The sequence below is a fragment of the Parasteatoda tepidariorum genome, chromosome 1, assembly GCF_982258835.1.
Source record: "Parasteatoda tepidariorum strain Cologne lab strain chromosome 1, Ptep-v5.0, whole genome shotgun sequence".
Lineage (NCBI taxonomy): Eukaryota > Metazoa > Arthropoda > Arachnida > Araneae > Theridiidae > Parasteatoda > Parasteatoda tepidariorum.
The window spans coordinates 91,606,734-91,626,366 of NC_141755.1; the positions used below are offsets into that span (position 1 = coordinate 91,606,734).

The window sequence follows — 19,633 nt, forward strand, 5'->3', positions numbered from 1 at the left end:
TAAAGAATCATTTTTCACTGAATTTGATCGAAGATTCTCTCTTTTTTTATTTTAAATGAAAAAAAGTCCAAAGAGTATGTTTGCGCAAAGAAGACAGGCCGAATGATGGATGCTTCTTTTTGTTAGGGGGGAGTTCGGGGGGTTCCAAAGAGATAGAAAAGGATGGATAAAAAGAAAGGTATATACAAACCTTGCATTTTGTGTTCTGCTTCCGCTCTGGCGTTCCGTTCCAGCTCCTGAGCAAGGGATTCTAAAACAGATGAAGATGACGGTCAGTTCTCGCACGCTCTTGCAAACAAGCAGTGCATCAAGTTTCAAACAGTGCTGCCATTGTTAAAAGCAGGCAAAAAAATGGAAAACTTAATTAAGAAATCAATGGGATACTTTTAGATGAAACACGCAAAAGATCCCAATGTCAGCATTTAGAGCTTACAGGACTCAAATTTAGAAGGAAAAAAAATGTGATGTATGTTAATATAGCTTCCATATCAAGATTTTAGACCGCTTTTGTTCCATAACAATAATTCTTAAATTGTTCCTCTAAAAATTACGTTTTAATTTACCTGCTTAGATGTGTGTGCAAAGGTTTTGATTCTATGGGAAAATACGATGGTAATATTTGAAAATGTTTGATGGTTAAAAAATCATAAACAATATAATAAAAATAGAGAAATATTGTGCTTATGCAAATTTGAAAACACTTGGCTTGCTGGATACCAAGATTGCATTAGACTTTTACTATGGAGACTTGTTACGAACATAATTTTATCTTGTCTTAAAAATTTCTGGAGACTTTATCTGTCGAAATATTTAAGAAGTTCTTGAAAAATCGCAAATAAGGCTTTTGGAATTTAAGTTTTTATCGTCCAAGGAAACTTCCAATAATAATAATAATAAAATTAGGCATGTTACCATATAACAAGAATGATTTTAAAATTTAGTTTTTTTAAGAATCCATCAGTATAAACGAAGCATTTTCATATTAATAGTGAAATTACTGAGATAATATCAATGTATATAATCAATTTTAAAAGAATTTCCTTTAAAAATTTATCATTTTGTAAAAATTAACCAGGGTTTTCAATTTCAATACATGTTAGGACAAAACTTGTATTAATAATAAAAATAAAAAAAATCTTTAATTCTAAAATCTGTCATAATAATGTTTCAAACTTATATAAAAGTTTTGTTCCTTAACTTTAAGAACTAATAACCACTTTTATAAATTCAAATTTCTGAAATCCTTTAAAAATCCAATTGAAACATTAATTTCCAAAAATTAAAGATACTAATAAAAATATTTAAATAGCTATAATATTTAAATTTGTAAAATAATATTTATTATAATATTTAAATTAGTTTAATTAGTAAAATATCGGGTTTTATAAATGTTAAAACACGCCTTGGAAAAGGCTGTATTTGTAAGCAAAAATGCTTCAAACATTTTTAAAATTATTTAAAAATTAAAATTATTATTCGTATTGTTACTAATTTAAATAAGCAAGTTACATATGACTTTAAAAACAACATCTCAGGATTTTAAAATCTCAAATTCTCTCAAAAAGAAATCCCTACCAGCGATAGTTTACAAGTCACATAAATCAAACAATAATTCCTAAAAAAGGAAGAAGAAAAAAAAACAGCAAATAAAACATCTTCAAGAGTTATATTCCCAAATTAAATTTCCCTTTGAATGCAGCCAAATGATAATTGATGCTTTTCTAATACTCGCCAAGCTCACAAAATATTTCTCCCACATTTATTTACCCAGAGTTGTGCATTCGAGTGTAAAAATTAAATAAAAGAGATTTTCATACACTTACGCACTACACACGCAAAAAAACAAATAAATAAAACAACATTCTTGCAGAAATAAAAGATTAATGTTGCAAATTTCTAGCCCCATTATTTAACGATTTCGAAGTTAAAAGGGTGAGGATTTTTCCATTTTTTTATGTCTTTGTAGTTTTATTTCTGTTTCTTTTTATTTATTTATTTTTTTTTGCCTTCATAGCTGCCAAAAGAGGAAAGCCATTAGCAGAGGCCTTATAAGAAAATTAAATTTTCCAATTAGGTATGAAGAATTGATTTGGTATGCAGATCTTAACTTTAAGGTCCCTGTTCCCCACATAAACCACTTCTTCATGGTTATGCGGAATGCCATCGTCCTTTTAAGACATCCAGCAAACGGCGACTAAATTAAAGAGTCCGTGGCGACCACTTTGGCTTTGGGGCGCAATAATCAAATGCGATTTGGCAAATACTTGATCTCTTTAGGAATATTTATTGTCAATAAACTTTTTTTATGCATTTGGCTCGAATGCATTTTTTATGCATATAGTCTATATTGGAAGGAAATTATAAAGTATATTTTTTGTAGTCTATTTTAAGTATCATTAAGTAGTTTATTTAATTAAAAGATATTTTTCTAAATTGCAACATAATCATTATATTCATCTATTAATAGTTCTGATTATTTTTATAACTTGCATATTACATACCTTCACTTATCTTGATTATTTCATTTCTTATCCATTTTAATAAATTAATGTTATCATATTGAAAATGTTTATGGACTTTAACTAATAGTTTTTACATGAGATAAAATCCATTTTGCATTTTTCTTTACACTTTATATTATTTATTTCCAGTAAAATGAAATGCAATATATGAAAAATGCTCGATGAGTAAATAGTTTTTGGATTGTTAAATTACATATTAAATTACATTCAACACTAAGTTTTCGGCATATTTTCTCTTAAAAGAGGCTATCAAAATTCGCATTTAGTTGTTTCGAAATATTTCATTTAATATCTTTTGTTTCATTTACCAATTGGATTTATTTCAATTTTATATTGCTATTATTTTTATTTAATTTCACATTAGATTTGTTTTAATTTTATCCATATTTTAAATTTAGTTTTCCTTTTCTTATATTTATTCTAAGTCATAATTGGATCTTATTAGTTTCATTAATAAGTTAATTTTTTTAGTTAATGAAACAGTGAAAAGTATTATTTGTTAAAGTATTAATTGTTTTCTGGTCAAAATATTTGATAATTTTTATTGATATACTGTTTTAAAATGTATATTTATTGTGAATGTTTGTTTATATATAATTAATGTATGTAATATTTAATTAATGATTACTAATTGCTTTATTTATAAACTTAATGAATTGTAATTTATTACTTTTTTTTATCAACTTCATAATTTCAGTAGCCTTAGCAAGTATACTCTGTCCTTTTAAATTTATACCCTGATAATAAGTGTATCATTGTTCTTTATTTAAATGTAATAGCTTCATTTTATGTTTAACTATCATTGTTTTAGATTTAAAAATACATTTTTTTATATTTTTTCTAATTGTTTTATTATTTTTATATTTATTTAGTTTTCTCGGTACTTTTCGGTTAGCCGGGCAAAAGGAAATGCAACAATTTTTTTAAAATTATTTTATTATTTTTTTATTCAATTTTTTTTTAATTTTTCGTTGTTTAAAAACAAATAAAATAAAACTAAATTTACAAAAAAGATTCCAGAGGACTACATTTTTGGCGACTTTTCGCTTGTTGCCCAGCTACCCGAAAATCACAGAATTCTTTTATTATTTTGATCCTTTTTTAGAATTCTTTTATTATTTTTATATTAATTCAGAATTCTTTAGCTACTTTTATATTTATTTAGAATTCTCACATTATTTTTAGATTTATTTAGAATTTTTTTATATTTTTTTGATATGTATTTAGAATCGTTTTATTGTTTGCAAATTTATTTAGAAATGTTTCACTGTTTACATATCATTCGCAATTGATATAGTATTTATTTTTTTACATTAAGACTTGTTTTATTGTTTACATATTTTTTAAACTAAATTATATAATCGTTTCTAAATTCTGTATGAATTGATTAATTTATAAAAGCAAACTATTTAAATTTATTAATAACTTTTCATCATTTGTGGCTAGCAAATCAGTAGCAAAATATTCAGCACTTTAACAACAATCCCTTTTCTCTTAGTATCGGGGGCCATTTCAAGTGAGTGGGGAATTCTCAGACGAAATCTAGAAGCATTAATAAACACGAATTCGTAAACGAGAGCGACTCTCAATATAGGGGGGAGAACGAGATTTGTGGAGGGTGGAAAAGTCTTATGGAATAATGAGATCAACTTCACAGAATGCAGAAACAATGGCTTCCAAATCTCCCAATTCGCTCCGAAAACTGAAATAACTCCCTGGAGACAAGTGGTGGAGGACAGGTTGCTGACGATTAATATCATTTATTTGGAACTTCATCGTCAATTCGTAAAAGCAGTGAATCTTCCGCATTTGAATTAAGATTGTAACTCAATATTCTTTCTTTGAGTGGATTATTTATGAACTTGGTTATTAAATTGCCATTCTAATGCGTTCGTAAAGCCGTTAAGACGTTGAGAAATTTTTTTTCGTTATGTTTTATGCATTTTTATTTGTTTCGATTAATGCAGTGTTCCTCAACTGATTTGCTCTTCTTTTGCATAAGTGTGTATTCCTGGGAGTCATAATTCATTTTTTATGTAAAAGACAGCATTGAGAATGTGAAAATGTGTAATAAATCATGGGTCGGAAAAACTTTATTTTGCTTGCTTTCTATTAAATTACTCTTTTAGCTGAGTTTCTTTCTGTAATGCCTCGTGCTGTATTAAGATTTTACTAAATATTTTTAAATTCCGGTTTTAAGCTTTTGGCACTTTAACGTTATTAATTTTAGTCTTTGTTTCAAAAATGACTTACAGCTATTTAATACTTGCATACTTGCAGAGTTTATTGAAAATGTCAAAACTTAAAATGAAAAACTTAAAATTGTCACTATCTAGTTTAGTACAAGAAGATCACTTTTGAAGAAGATAACTTTTTTTTTTTTAATAATAGTTCATAATGTTTGAAAAAGTGCATTGAAGGAAGATAATTTCTAATTGTACAATTAAAATTTTTACAATAATAACTTAGTTATTAAAGTTTGTAACAAAAAATATTTTTTACAGAATTCTGTAATATTGGCAACGCTTATTGGCAACGTAGCCTAAATTTTTAATAAAGTTTTAATTATTCTAGTGCAAGAGTTAATATTATTCTTATACGATCATTTTTTATGACAATGACGTTTAAATATTTCTTAAGCTTGCATTTTACCTTATGACTAATGTTATAATATATTCTGAATTTAATTTTTTTATAAAAAATTATGATATTGGCAAAGCTTATTGACAATGTAGCCTAAAATTCAAATGCTGTTTTAACTAATTTATTGTAAGACGTTAATTTTCTTTTTATACAATAAATTTCTTATGATAATAACAAATGAGTTATTTTTAAGACTGAATTTTAATTTATGGCTAATATTAATTCATTTTGATATAACCTATTCAATTAATGTTATTATTATACGATATATATTTAATTTTACTTGTATTGAGTTGGTTAATAAAATAAGAAATTTTAGAATACGCTATATTCAAATAACATATTTGTTTGAAGTTAATTTATAATTATAACAACAAATTTTTATATACTTAACACAAATTATTGTGATAATTATTTATTTAAATAGTATAGATTAGAATAATATTTTAAAGTATTTCATTGTTTCATCAAAAATAAACTTATTGGTATATTATACTATAACTATCTAAAGAATTAAATTTTTAACTTATATATTCTTTCACAAAATTACAAAATGATTTTAAAGTCTTATTCAAAAATTAATTTTAAACTTCTGAAATGATGATGTTGTTATAAGTGATAAATAATAGAGGCTTTTACTCAATCGAAGCAATTAAATATTTATTAGACAAGATTAAATATTTAATTTTGTTTAATATTCCATTTTTAAATATTTCGGAGAGAAAAAAAGTGAAAGATTATTTTGCAAAAAAATTTTGCAAAAAAATTTGTAAGAAATAACATTTTATCGACAATAACTCTACAATAATTTAGCAGAAATTCGACTGAATAAAATTTCTTTTTAAAACGCAGACAGTTGCCAAAAAAATTAAAGCTAATCAAAATCAAGAAAGTATCCCATATGAAAAAATTTTCCCCAGAATATCATATGATCAATTTTCGCAAAATATATTTGCAAATATTATTTTGCAATAATATATATGTATAAAAATGCAGTAAAAAAAATATTTTTTGAATGTCAGAACCGTTAAAGCTTTTAGTAAAATAAAAATTGGAATAAAGTAAAACCATAAAAAAACCAAACGATGCAATAAATTTTTATGAATAATAAAAGCAACTTTAACCATATTCAGAAGTATGAAAGACTAAAATTTTATATGCGTTTGTCTTGTATAGTGACTTAACATTAGTTATACAAACGAAATTCGATTTGTTTGAGTGGTTGCTATTAGCTATTCAACTTTCGAGACAACGCATCAAGCAAACAAAAAATGGCTAAGATCTGCATCTGAGGGAATAAATCTAATTTCAAAGTTGCTATCAATCTTCATTTAGAAAGACGAAATAGTTATCGCAAGAGACGGCAGAAAAGAAACTTTAAAAACCTTTTTCAGATGCATATGCATTATCTATAGGTTCGTAAATGAAAAATATAAAACGCTTGTTAAAGGTTCACGATTTTTTTCGATCCACCTGAAAATGGAGAGAATGTATTTTTTTGTTCGAAATCGGAGTTCTAATGGCTAAGACGAAGACAACGAGATATTATGGAAATCGTTTTCCTGGAAATTCATGCATTTGTAAAATGTTTCGAACAAAATAGGGTGGGTGGGATGAAGATCAGGTGGGGCTTTGAGTAAAGCACTCGCAAATTTTTTCAAAAAGTGGTCCATTTGTAAACGAAGAATAGCTTGGCTCGGAACGTTGAAATTGAATTGGTCTACTTTGGCGACTTATCGCCAGGAAAAACTAAAACAGAAGATTCATTTCATGAATTACAAAATAGGATTATAAATTAAATAAAATTGTATTAGGAAAAGGATAAAATTAAAAATTAATTCGTATTATTTTATTCTAAATAAATTAAACTCAGGTAAATAAAAAAAAAGAATTTCTTTTTGTTGCTAAATGTAATTTATTTAAAATTTATTTTTTTAATTAAGATATATTTTAATTTACACATTAATTAATAATTGTTCCTCATTTATTTGTTTATTGAATCTTTAATACTTGAAAAAATATTGTTTTTAAAAATATTGTTAAAGTAAAATAAATTTAAATATATTTTATTCAAATATATTTTATTTAAATATATTTTATTCAAATATATTTTATTTAAATATATTTTATTCAAATATATTTTATTTAAATACATTTTACTTAAATATTTTTGTCGGCATAATTCGGTCAAATATTTTAATTTTTTTTAATATATAACAGAAAAACAATTATGTATTGTGTAGAATACATTATATTCTGTTGAAGTTTTCAGAATTTGCTTTTCTTGAAGAATTCTCTTCTTAAATATTGAAACCAAATTAATTGAACAAAATGCAAAATTTTTAGATGGGATAATTTTAAAATTTGATAAATAAGGTCTGTTTTAAATATGAATTTAGAGTTGGAAAATATTATTTATTTTTTGCTTCTGATAATATTTATTTTTTAAATCTAAAGCCATCTGAATAAAAACTCCTGAAAAGTTTCAAGAATACGTTTTTTTTAATAGATTATTAATTATTTCATTTTATCTATTCAATTATTATTTTTCTATTCAATATATTTAAACTAAATTTTTATTTTTAAATTAAAAAAAAAAGGAACGTTATATTTTTACCCATGAGAAAATTTTTTAAACATTCTAAAGGAAATTGAATTTTATCTTTCTTTTGGTCATTGGTAATCAAATATATTTGGCGCTTTGGCGACATCGAATTTTTCGCTCTATAGCAACCCAACACTTCATCTGCATCTTTTTCAGTTTGTACTGACGTATTTTGAGCCTTGTTTTCCGTAGCAATAACTATGCTATCATTACTTTATATCTCTCCGTTGAGCCACTTTCTAAAAGCTTCTATGGGAGGAAGGACTGCTTACCTTCGAATTTTTTTTTCGAACGTTACTCAGCAGCACTTCCCCTCTTTCCATGTCCACATTAACAATTTAATGCCTGTAAGACTCGCGCCAACTGCGGTGTAACTCTTTAATGCAAAAAGCAGACGAGGAGAAAAAGATACTCTATAACCCCTTCCTACTGATCTATAATACGAAGTGTATATTTCATCTTGCTCTCAATTTCGATTGGATACGTAACAGGTTTTGAGAACATTTTTACGGCATCCATGAAATTTTAAATACGTGCATTGGCGCCCATTCGATTACTCGCCAATGTGCATGTCAGTTGGTGAAATATCACATGTATATTTTGCAAGACTTGCAAATTGACTGTGCATTGCTATTTTCCCCAGCGGTATTAAGGAAGTATAATTCATGCTTTCTGTGTTTAGTAGGGACAATAAATCTGAATTGATGCCAATGCATCAAATACGGAATTTTTCGGCAAATAAATGTTTTAGAATTTTATTATCTATTTTTGCACATAAAAGCATACTGGAATGATATGTGTGTAGAAAAATATTTCTTTACTTGGTCATTTTTGCTGTCTGAATTTGGTAAGGTTTTGAAAAAAAATCAAATAATTTTTTTTTCTCCCTCATTTGCAATAACAATTACTATTCGAGAAGAAGTGAAGTGAATATGTTTAACCACGTGATTTAATTGGATACCTATAAGTGACCCCACATCTGTGTACCAAACCTGATTGGCTTCTGAATTTACAAATTTCACAATTTAACTTGTAGATATCAAACTGTATCTAACTTTAATATATTTTTATAAAAATATTTGAGAAATGAGATTAGAAATATTTTTTTTTTCGAATGGCAGGCACTGAACTTTATTCGTTTTGCCTGCCTTAGAGGATGCCAGAGTTGTTACTCATTTCGCGTTACCCAGTGGGCACCTGTGAACCAAAGTCACGGAGGCGAGTGCCATTGCCCACAGATTAGAAATATTATGGACATAAATTTGCTTCTTTTTCAGACAAGGTCATTTTTAAAACTTGCCGCTAGAACTTTTCACCTGTTTTGATTTTAAAAAAATTTACCAGTGCTCAAAATTTTCTCCCAACTTACTAAATATTTACCATGTTGTCGTGGGCCATTCATGCAAGGGTTGCGATTGTTCTTGTTTTCCAGTGGCACCATTTATGGTGCCAAGAACTCTACTTCAGCCCCACCCATATGTCACACCCTTTTATAGGGTGGTCCCATTCATACATCCACTCATTAATCCACAGATCGTAATTTTGACCTGAAACAGAGAACGAACCATCTCCAATTGAGTAGCCCCATTGATATGATTTGTTATGGGAACATTGGAGGACTTTGTGACACGACAGATTTAACATGTACCAGTCACCTTTTATTACACGGAGAATCTTCGGCCGGCTGTATTCGAACCCCCGTTCTCACGAACTTGAGTCCAGCACCCTGCTAACTAGGCTATCCTGGCTCTAATATTTACAACATGGATGTTTCTCTCTCTCTCTCTCTGTTCTATGTCCTTTCTTATATGTGAGTGAATGTGACCCGCCCCATAAACGGATTGTGGTTGTGTGAATGGCGTGGCAGAAGTCGAATTCCTGGCCATAGATGGCGCCACCACTGCTTAAACAGGCATACGAAGGAAAAAAAAACGTTTTGGAATAAAAATATCAGTAGAATTTAAAATTTAATAAAATTTTATTATTTATAAAAATTTATAATTTAATAAATCTGTAAAATCTAATAAAATTTTATTATACTAACATTTTGACAGTTGAAAAGTAATGTTTCAATGTGTCTGGTAGCAGAATACATAGTGTAAGTGTAGATGTTATTTTATAATAGTACATAAATAAAGCTAAATCATACCGTTCAGCAGACGAAGCGTTTCTGCAGAGTTACTTCTTAGTGCTTCTTCGTATTGTGCTCGCTTTTTGACTTCTGCTTCAAGTTGCTCTTGAACCCTCCTTCGAGTTCGTTTTTCTTTTTTCAATCGCTTTTGATATAAAACTGGAAAAAAAAAGAAAAAGAAATGGTTAGTAAAATAACTCCACACTGGACTTATAATCTGTAAAAAATGCCACCTAATGAAAACGTAATAAAATGTATGAAATATTTAAAAACAAGTAGACAACGTGTAGCACCGAAAAAATATTAATAGTACTTATTATTTTAATGATGTTATTATTGTGATTCGAAATAGTTAAAAATTTCTTACAAAAAGAGTGTATAGAATAAATGTCCATATTTATTTATCGCAAAGAATAAATAGGACAATGTATGAGCAAATCAATAAATACGAATAAAAGTTTAGAAAAATTAAAGAGCTTATCCAATTGCATCCTATCTCCAATTTGCAACTTGGCAGATGACGGCTTACACAAATATTTTCCACATATTATTTGAAATTGTTGCGCAGAATGCACAGACAGAACAGAATGCGCACTAGCCACCAAAGACTGGACACTTACATTATGATATATGTGTGTACAAATGACAACACAAATAATATCTATATACAAGTTGTAAGTGTTGTCGAGCTAAAGATAGCATTAGTCTTCGATTAATTTCTAGTAAGGTATTGATATTATAAAATCGCGAAATCATATAAGTAACGTATCAGGCTTTTTTCAAAGATTTTTATAGATTACAATGAGCAATTAATTCAACCCTATATTAACAGTTTTACGAAAATCTCCAAAATGAAGAAAAATGTCTCCAAAAAATCACGAAGCTAGGTTAGATATTTTCGGATTGATACTTCAGAATTTTACTGTGGATCAAACAGCACTCTTTATTCGACTGTCTTACAACTATACATCTTCTCAAAATTTAATGAAATAATTGGTTAAAATTAATTATCTCTTCACAAAAAGGAAAATTTTTAAACTTAAATATTTTGTTGAAATACTCCAAAAACATTGTTCCATTTGAGAATCTGTTAAACTTTGAAGAAAAACGAACAATTTTAGCTAAAAATTATGCAGCATTGATTATTCAAAATTCTGATTTCGCTTTCTACCTGATTTCAACCAAAACTGACGATTCTCCAAAAATTTTCTCGTTAATAATATAAATAAAAATTAATCTTAAAATCAGACGATAAAAAAAAAAAAAAATTGTCTTCAAATCGAAATCTTTCAAACGACTTCTTCTATTTTACATTTTTATTCATATCTTAGAATACAATGCTCGCTTTTGACTGCTATATCACTTTTATTTCCGCATTGTCCCATTCCTGTTTCATGCACCATCAGAAAACTCAGCCTATTTTACTTCACTTCAATAATATTGCATTCAATTTTTTTATTCGTTGGCAGGTCCGATGATATAACGGGCTTCTCTCTTGCTTTTCTATGAAACTAGTAGAAGAAAACCAAACACACCAAGAGAGCGACCCCCCATTCATCAATGTCACATTGAGTCAGGGGGCCACCTACACCCCCCACGATGACATCTGCCAGCTCCCCCTCCCCGCCTCTCCTGTCCAATGCGCTTTTTTTTTTCCAACACTCCTACGCCATGTGCCAGTTTCTCATAAGCTTTACATGGTATGAATTCTGCTGCTTTACCTTTATCTGGTCTAAAGGAAAAAATATAAGATATAACTTCCAAAAAATAAAAGTTTTAGCAGATAGAACTTTGGGGTAGGAGGTATGTGGTCCATATCAGGTAGTTCCAGAAGCTTCTATTCGAATTTTTCTTTTATCGTTCCCTTTTTTTCAGGTTTATCCGTTTGTGTAAGCATTGAGATTTTTTTTTCTTCCGTTTACTAAATGAATGATTCAAATATGGATCAAAGAAGAAATATAAAGCCTTTTTTTTATCTTTAAAAATTTTTTTTCTGCGTCCTTTCCTTTAAGGGAAAAACAGGTGCTTTTGAAATATTTTTTTTAAGAGTGAACTTTAAAAAATACTGTAATATTAAATCATATTTGAATGTTATTGTACTTAAATAGATTATTGCATTTTTCAGTTTTTTTTTTTTTTTTTTTTTTCAGTTTTGCTGTATTATTTAAGAAGTATGTATTAAAAGTCTTCTTGATACAGTTCAAAATATTTTTTAAAACTATAAAAATAGGTGCTTCTAATTTTTTACGTAGCGAAAAATATTGTGTTTTTAATTTAAATTTTTATTTATTTTGAATAAAAATATTATTCAAAAAAAATTCCACCATATTTTTCTTCATTGGCATTTAGAAAATTCATAAAAATTTCGAAAATGAAAATTTTATGTCCTTTTTGTTTATTTTTTTAGGCAAATAAGTTCCCAAAATCCATATTTTTTAAAATTTTTTGAAAGGAAATTGAAGAAAAATATCTTATATGATATATATATATATATATATATATATATATATATATATATATATATATATATATATATATATATATATATATATATATATATATATATATATATATATATATATATATATATATATATATATATATATAACTTTCTTTTAGACTAATTAAGCTACAAAATTTTATAAACTTGATTAAAAAAATATGGTAAAACTGATGCTGGAGGGAAAAAATAATCGTTTAAAGTACAAATTAAAATTTAAAAATATCATTTTTTTTAAATAATAAACTTTTCGAGATATTATGTTTCTAAACTTCTTTAATCAATTTATGGGACATGGAAAATTTCACAAATCAGCGAAAAAAATGGTAAAAAAACTCGAAAAATAGTATTAAAAAATAATAGAATACTGAAATGGATTGCTATTTTAATTAAAATTCTACAAACTGAAACTCTAAATTAATCAAATATTGAATATTAAAATACAATAAAAGGCAAAATGATATAAATTCATTTCATAAACTATACAACATTTATGCACGTATTGTATTGAAAGAATATATTCTGCTAATAATTTGAATGTTCAAGCATTCAATTTCATTTAAATAGTTAGTAAATAGTAAGAGAAATCGTTTGAACGACTTCGGTTTGAAGATATCTTTCTTTATTATCGTCTGATTATAAGATTATTTTTTTTATAATTATTTTTATTAATGGCAACATTTTAGAGAACCTTCATTTCTGGCAGAAATATAAAAAAGTTTTTAAAACTTATTAGTAATATAAGGACGTTTGCGATTCTCAATTTTTGATTCAGATAGAAGAAAATAATAATTTTAGGTCTCACATATTAAGGAGAATTATTGTTTTCTATATAAAGAAGCTTAGGGTAATATATAGCTTTGTCGCTTTCCACATTTCAGAATAGAATTCTTATTATTATGAAAAAAATAATGATAATAACAGAGATGCCAACTGCTCCGGACACGCCAAAATAATTAAGAAAACGGTGAATAACTACGAAGTAAATTTTATAAATATTTGACTATTTTTGCTTGTTTTTTAAACGATATAGCATGACATAACTGCTATAAAGTGGTAAATTATATAACCCTACGAATTATTTAGAAATAGTGGTGGAAAAAATCTACTAAATTGAATTTATTAAGCCAAGAATCATAATTGATAAACTACCACTTTAAAATATTTATTTGCTGTCAGGAGCAAGTTGGCATCTCTGTAATAAATGGTATTTTTAAAGAAAATAAGATGTTTCTGACTATTCTACAGTTATCGAGCCAAATCTTTCGCAACATATAAAGTACCTATCCAGAAATTAATAACGTACAGTTTGATATAAAACGTAAACTTTGAAAAAGTGTGGCTTACCACTATATCGTCCTAAGCGCTTTTTATAAATATGGATAGAAATATTTCTCTTAATGTAGCCAAACATAATAAAATTCACTCACAAATCATATGTCACTAATTGTGTTTAAAAAAATTAATAATTGCATTATATGCGTAAACAAATCTACTATAATAATTTTTAGCTATGACAAGAACATGGCACGAATGTGACTGTCACTTGAACAGGAGGCACAAGGGTTGATTGATTAATTTTTAGACAAATTTAAAAATTCATTTTTAACTCTTTTTCACGTGGAAAAGGCACCTCTAATGATTCTTTTGTGGTTGTAAATTTTTCCACCCAACGCCAAAACAACCCGACCTAGAATAGAATTATAACTCCATTCTTCATGTCTGACGATTTTTTCTTCAATTTTTTTCTAAACGCAATACGTGCATGGAACATTTTTTTCTACATATTCTATCCTTTCTCTTGCGGGTGAAAATGATGAATTAAATAAATAAAAACGTTCCACGTACACCCCTTTGCAGCCCTTGCACACCCCTTTGGTGCCTCTCTACATTCATTCGAAAGGGGTGGGTAATTTTGTTAAATTTCTTCTACAATAGATTTTACTTTTTTTTTTTCCAGGACTAAATCTTTTTGCCAAGTGAATTTTGGGGCTGACTGGGTCAACCCTGACTAAGCAAATAACTCAATACCCCGAGGAATGGGAGGAGATTTCTTTCAGTTTGGAGAACTGATGCACACGGTGCTTCATTTGGACATCTGTGGGATTTTAACATCTATAATCTTTCATATTCGTGGTACAAATTCAACATAAAGGGGGAAAAAAAGACATTCTCGTTTGCATTTGACAAGTTTTGAAAAATGAGATTTTTAAATGAAATAAACTCTGCTTAGCAAATATCAATTTGCAAGATTCGAATTTTCTTGTTCGTACCTTGGACATAAAATTTTGAAGTACAGTTAATAAGATTTGCAGTTAGTAAATGCATATTCACGATATAAATTCAAGATAGGAAGAAAAAAAAGATATTCGCGAATTAAAATGCTGTTCGTAAATACTTATTCGTAGTATAAGAACGTAGGATTCAAAATGAATTTTCATGAAACAACGTTCGTTTCGTTTTTAAAATATTCTACATAGGAAAAAAGATCGCTCGCATCTGACATAAAAATAAGTTTTTTTAAGGAATATACAAATCCAACATAGGAACAAAGAATTTTTTCGTAAAACAACGTTTGTTTTATTTTGAACATAGTAATAGAGATCGTTTGCATTCGACAAGTTTTGAAAAATGAGTTTTTCAAATGAAATAAACTCTGCTTAGTAAATTTCAATTTGCACGATTCGAATTTTCCTGTTTGGACATAAAATTGTAAAGCGCAGTTAATAAGATTTGCAGTTAGTAAATGCATATTCGTGGTATAAATTCAAGGTAGGAAGAAAAAAAAGAAATTCTCGTGTAAAAGTGCTGTTTGTAAATACTTATTCGTAGTACAAAAACATAGGAACAAAAATAAATTTTCGTAAAACAACGAGTTTTTTTAAGGAATATACAAATCCAACACGGGAATAAAGACGATTTTTCGTAAAACAACGTTCGTTTCATTTTCAACATAGTAACAGAGATCGTTTGAATTCGACAAGTTTTGAAAAATAAGTTCTTTTAAATGAAATAAACTCTGCTTAGCAGAGATCAATTTACGCGATTTGAATTTTTCTGCTAGTACTTCAGACATCAAATGTTGAAATGCAAAACAAAGAAAGAAAATTGCTAGTTTGAAGTTATTGCCGTAATGTTTTTAACTTACTGTAAGGAGGTTTTCAATTTAGGTCCACTTTTGAATGTGCGCTGGTCAAAAGAATGTTTCTTACGTACTCATGTAAAGATTTTAGTTGTAAAAATAATTTTAAAGAATGTATAAATCAAACAATTCTCCTAGCTGGGATTTTACCCTCACGTAACAAATCAAACCAAAATCTATGGCTAAGTGAATTGTTTTATCGAATTATTAGTAAAAAGGGAACCTATTTCTACTGAACCGCTTTGGGGATTCGGTAATTGATGATAGTAATTAAACTAAGTACTAGCATAGAATTCATCATCATATTTCGCTAGACAGGCAGAGTAAGCCAGTGCCGGTTTTTAAATTCTGCTCCACTGTATTCTATTTTTGACACTTAAGCGCCAGTTTCTTTTTCTGATTAGCAAGGAAGTCAGTTTCCACTAGCTTTATCCATCTCAAACCAGGGTCTACTCCTTTTTCTGCTTGTTAGCCGTTTATGGAAACGATTTTTTTTCCTTTTTTTTTAATGTGGAATCATCATCTATTCTAAATATATGAGCTGCCCAGTTCATCCGGTTTATTTTTATAAACTTCGATTTTTATTTTTTTTAAATTTTTATTTTATAACCGTTGTTGAAAAGCCGACCCAATTCTCAGCTTACGACTACTAATGTTCAACTTGTAATTTTGAACCAATCCAGAAGACAAGAAAACTCCTGGATCCCAGAAGTATGATTTCTAATGGAAACATGGGGGACTTTGCGATTCGACAGATTTAACGCGCATCAGTCACCATTTACTGATCGGAGAGTCTTCGACCAGCGGGGATCAAACCCACGGTCTCTTAAACATGGGCCCAGTGCCATACCAACCAGGCTATCCCGGCCCTTTTTTGTGAAATTTACACTATCTGGCTCCTTATAGATTTCAAACTGCACTTTTTTCTCCCTTCTAATATGGTCGATTTCTATCCCACTAACTATGGCTCACAAAACTCCATAAAAAATTAGCTAAGAAATTAACATAACTGTAGTATAGAATTAATTAACTGTTTGATGCAATTGATGCTATTTACCATTCGAAGAAGTAATTATTAAAAACATTCTAAAATGCCTTCAGTGATTTTCAACAGATCAAGAAATAAATCGTCTGCATCTTTTTTTCCACTTCACTTCTCCGTACATTATCCATTGCCATCCTGTTTTGTTTCAAGTAATTGTATCTGCAGTTCCAGATAAAGCTTCTTCTCTGGGTAGAGTACCAACACCAACTTTATATTTAAAAAAAAAATCTGGTGTTAGGTAAGATATCTTACCTACACCATCCAGCCAACAATGCCTTATTGGATGGCAGAGGCATAACATAGAAGCTCAGTTGTCAGGGCAGTTACTCTCTCCTGTTTCCTAAATGATTGAAAGGGAGCCAAAGACGCCAAAGCCTTATCTTATTCCGGGACGTAGTAGAAGCCTCTATGGGTGAAAAAAAAAAGGATATCGCATATATGGGAGTGTTTTGGGATGTAGGGGGATATATATGGTTATCCATCATGTTTCACCACTAAACAGCTAAAGAGTTCTGTCTTTTTCATGCATGAGGAAAGAGGGTGGTTTTCTAATCTCACGCCTTCTCTCTTTTTATTGCGAATCTAAAAGTCATGGAATGATTCTTCTGTTTATTAGATTCATTGTTTATTCTCACGTCATGAAAAGCAAGAATGGGTCTTAGCTCTTAACTGAATGTATTAAATTCCGTAAAATTGCTTTTTATTTTTTACTGACTTCACATTATTTTAGTGGAAGGGAAAATTATTGATTTTAGATTTAATTTTGACAAAAATAAATAAATAAATTCATACATAAACAAATAAAAATAATCTCGTAACAAATAAAATAAGGCATGAGGTTTTCTAATCTCACGCTTTCTCTCTTTTCATTGTGAATCTAAAAGTCATGGAATGATTCTTCTGTTTATTAGATTCATTGTTTATTCTCACGTCATGAAAAACAAGAATGGGTCTTAACTTTTAACTGAATACATTAAATTCCGTAAAATTGCATTTTATTTTTTACTGACTTCACAATATTTTAGTAGTAGGGGAAAATATTGATTTTAGATTTAATAAAAACAAAAAGAAATAAATAAATGCATAAATAAAAATAAAATTGTTTTAGTTACATTTTGTATGTCTTTTGTCTTCTAACAATTTGAATAGAATTAGCTGCAAATAATTATTTTTTTTACTAAGATTCTAAAAGTCGTGGAATGATTCTCCTGTTTATTGGATTCATTTTATAATCTCCCGTCAGGAAAAACAAGGATGGTTTTTAACTCTTAAATGAGAACATTAAATTCAGTAAAATTGCATCTGATACAATTTGATTTTATACTGACTTCAGCTTAGTAGTAGAGGAAAATATTGATTTTAGGTTTATTATTACAAAAAAAAAAAGAAAAAAAATCGATAAAATAAAATGCCTTTAAATATATTTTGTGTAGTATGTCCTTTGTCTTCTAATAATTTGAACATAATTTGCTGACAAAAATTCTTTTTTTACAGAGAATCTGAAAGTCATGGAATGAATCTCCTGTTTATTAGATTCATTTAATATTCTCTCGTCAATGAAAAATGTCTCGTCATAAAAAAACAAGAATATATTTAAACTGAATACATTTAATTTAGTAGAATTGCCTTGATTTACAGCCTTAATTGCCTTCACAACACTAAGTTGAGATGAATTGGGTTCTTTGTCTTCTAATAGTTAGAATAGAATTCGATACATAAACCTTTTTTTTTTAGTTGTAATTTAAAAGGCATAAAATGATCCTTCTGTTTATTAACTTCGTTTTTTATTTCTCGCCAAGAAAAGAAATTTAAAAAAAAATTAAAACTAAAACATACTTATTTAGAATAAGTTTTCCTTCATTAAACTTTTTTCAAAAAATAGCATATTTCATTTTATTTTAAAAAGTATATCACATGTTAGTGAAACAATCATTATTTTTTTTTTAATCAAAAACAAATTTTCTTTTATTATTGAAAAAATTCTTTCATTATTGCCAATATAAAATTTCCTTTTGTCTAAAAACAATTTGAATAGAATCTATAAATCATAACTCATTTTACTGTAAAAACAATCGAATTTCCATCAATCATAAGATAAAGATATTTTTTTAATATCTAAGAGCTAAAATAATAACTTCTAACAAGTTATTTTTTTCTTCATATTTTTATCACACATCAAATGAGCAATTCTGAAGAATTTTTCTGAAGTATGGAACAGTTCTCTTTAATTCTATTCTGAATTCCACACATCAAAATCAACGTCCAAGTGAGTTGATAAGGTTGACTTATACCAGACAAACGACATAGTTTCCGTACGCACTAGAATAAAAAGTTATCATGGGGCAGTTCGAGATGTTACTATAAATAAGTAAAATTTATCTAAAACACGTAGGCTCGCCAAACGGTTTCTTTGAAGCAGCATTAACTTCTTCAAACCTCTTATGACAACTCAACATTTTTGTAATCATTCCAACAATCTATAAATACATACGACTGCGCCCTCCATAAGATATTTATCCTGTTTAATCTTAGAACTTTAATCAGTTTGGAGGGTTAGTTAATGTTTTAATTTGATGAAAATAATGTTCAGAGCCCAACACACAGAACCCGTACATGCCAACGTACAGAACTATTTTTAAAATGATAGAAATCTAGGAGTGTGTTAAACTAGATTTGTTTCATGGTGCTAAGTCAAACCACATTATGATGATTCTTATACTAGATTACACTACATTATGATTCAAATTGAACAGGAATATGGTTTAATTAAATAGCTTATTAAGATTGCACCAAATTTGCACCGTATTCTTGGTTCAAGATACCATTATTATGGTTCTTCAACATATCATGGTTTTCTGATAATAAGTAGTATAAATAAATTAAAAAATAAAGAAAAGCACAAAAATCATAAAAACTATTTTAATCTTTTATCTAACATTAAAACGGCAGTAGCTAACAGTGAAACCCTAAATTAAAATTTTTAAAAAAATATTACATATTTTTTTTTAACAAGTTTTTTTCTAAGCGTGAAATAATGCAATTTAT

At 28.0% G+C, this 19,633-nt stretch overlaps 1 protein-coding gene across 7 annotated transcripts in view; it reads right to left on the reverse strand.

Moving 5' to 3' along the window:
• LOC107453438 (dachshund homolog 1-like) overlaps positions 1–19,633 on the reverse strand; it is a 241,414-nt gene that overhangs the window by 18,686 nt on the left and 203,095 nt on the right. For 4 of the 7 annotated variants that reach the window (XM_016070275.4, XM_043040512.3, NM_001323830.1 and 1 more), the window contains 2 exon segments: positions 9,920–10,060; positions 191–250 (listed from right to left, as the gene is read on the reverse strand). In XM_016070275.4, the coding sequence (XP_015925761.2) occupies positions 191–250; positions 9,920–10,060 (201 nt within the window). 7 annotated transcript variants of the gene reach the window in all.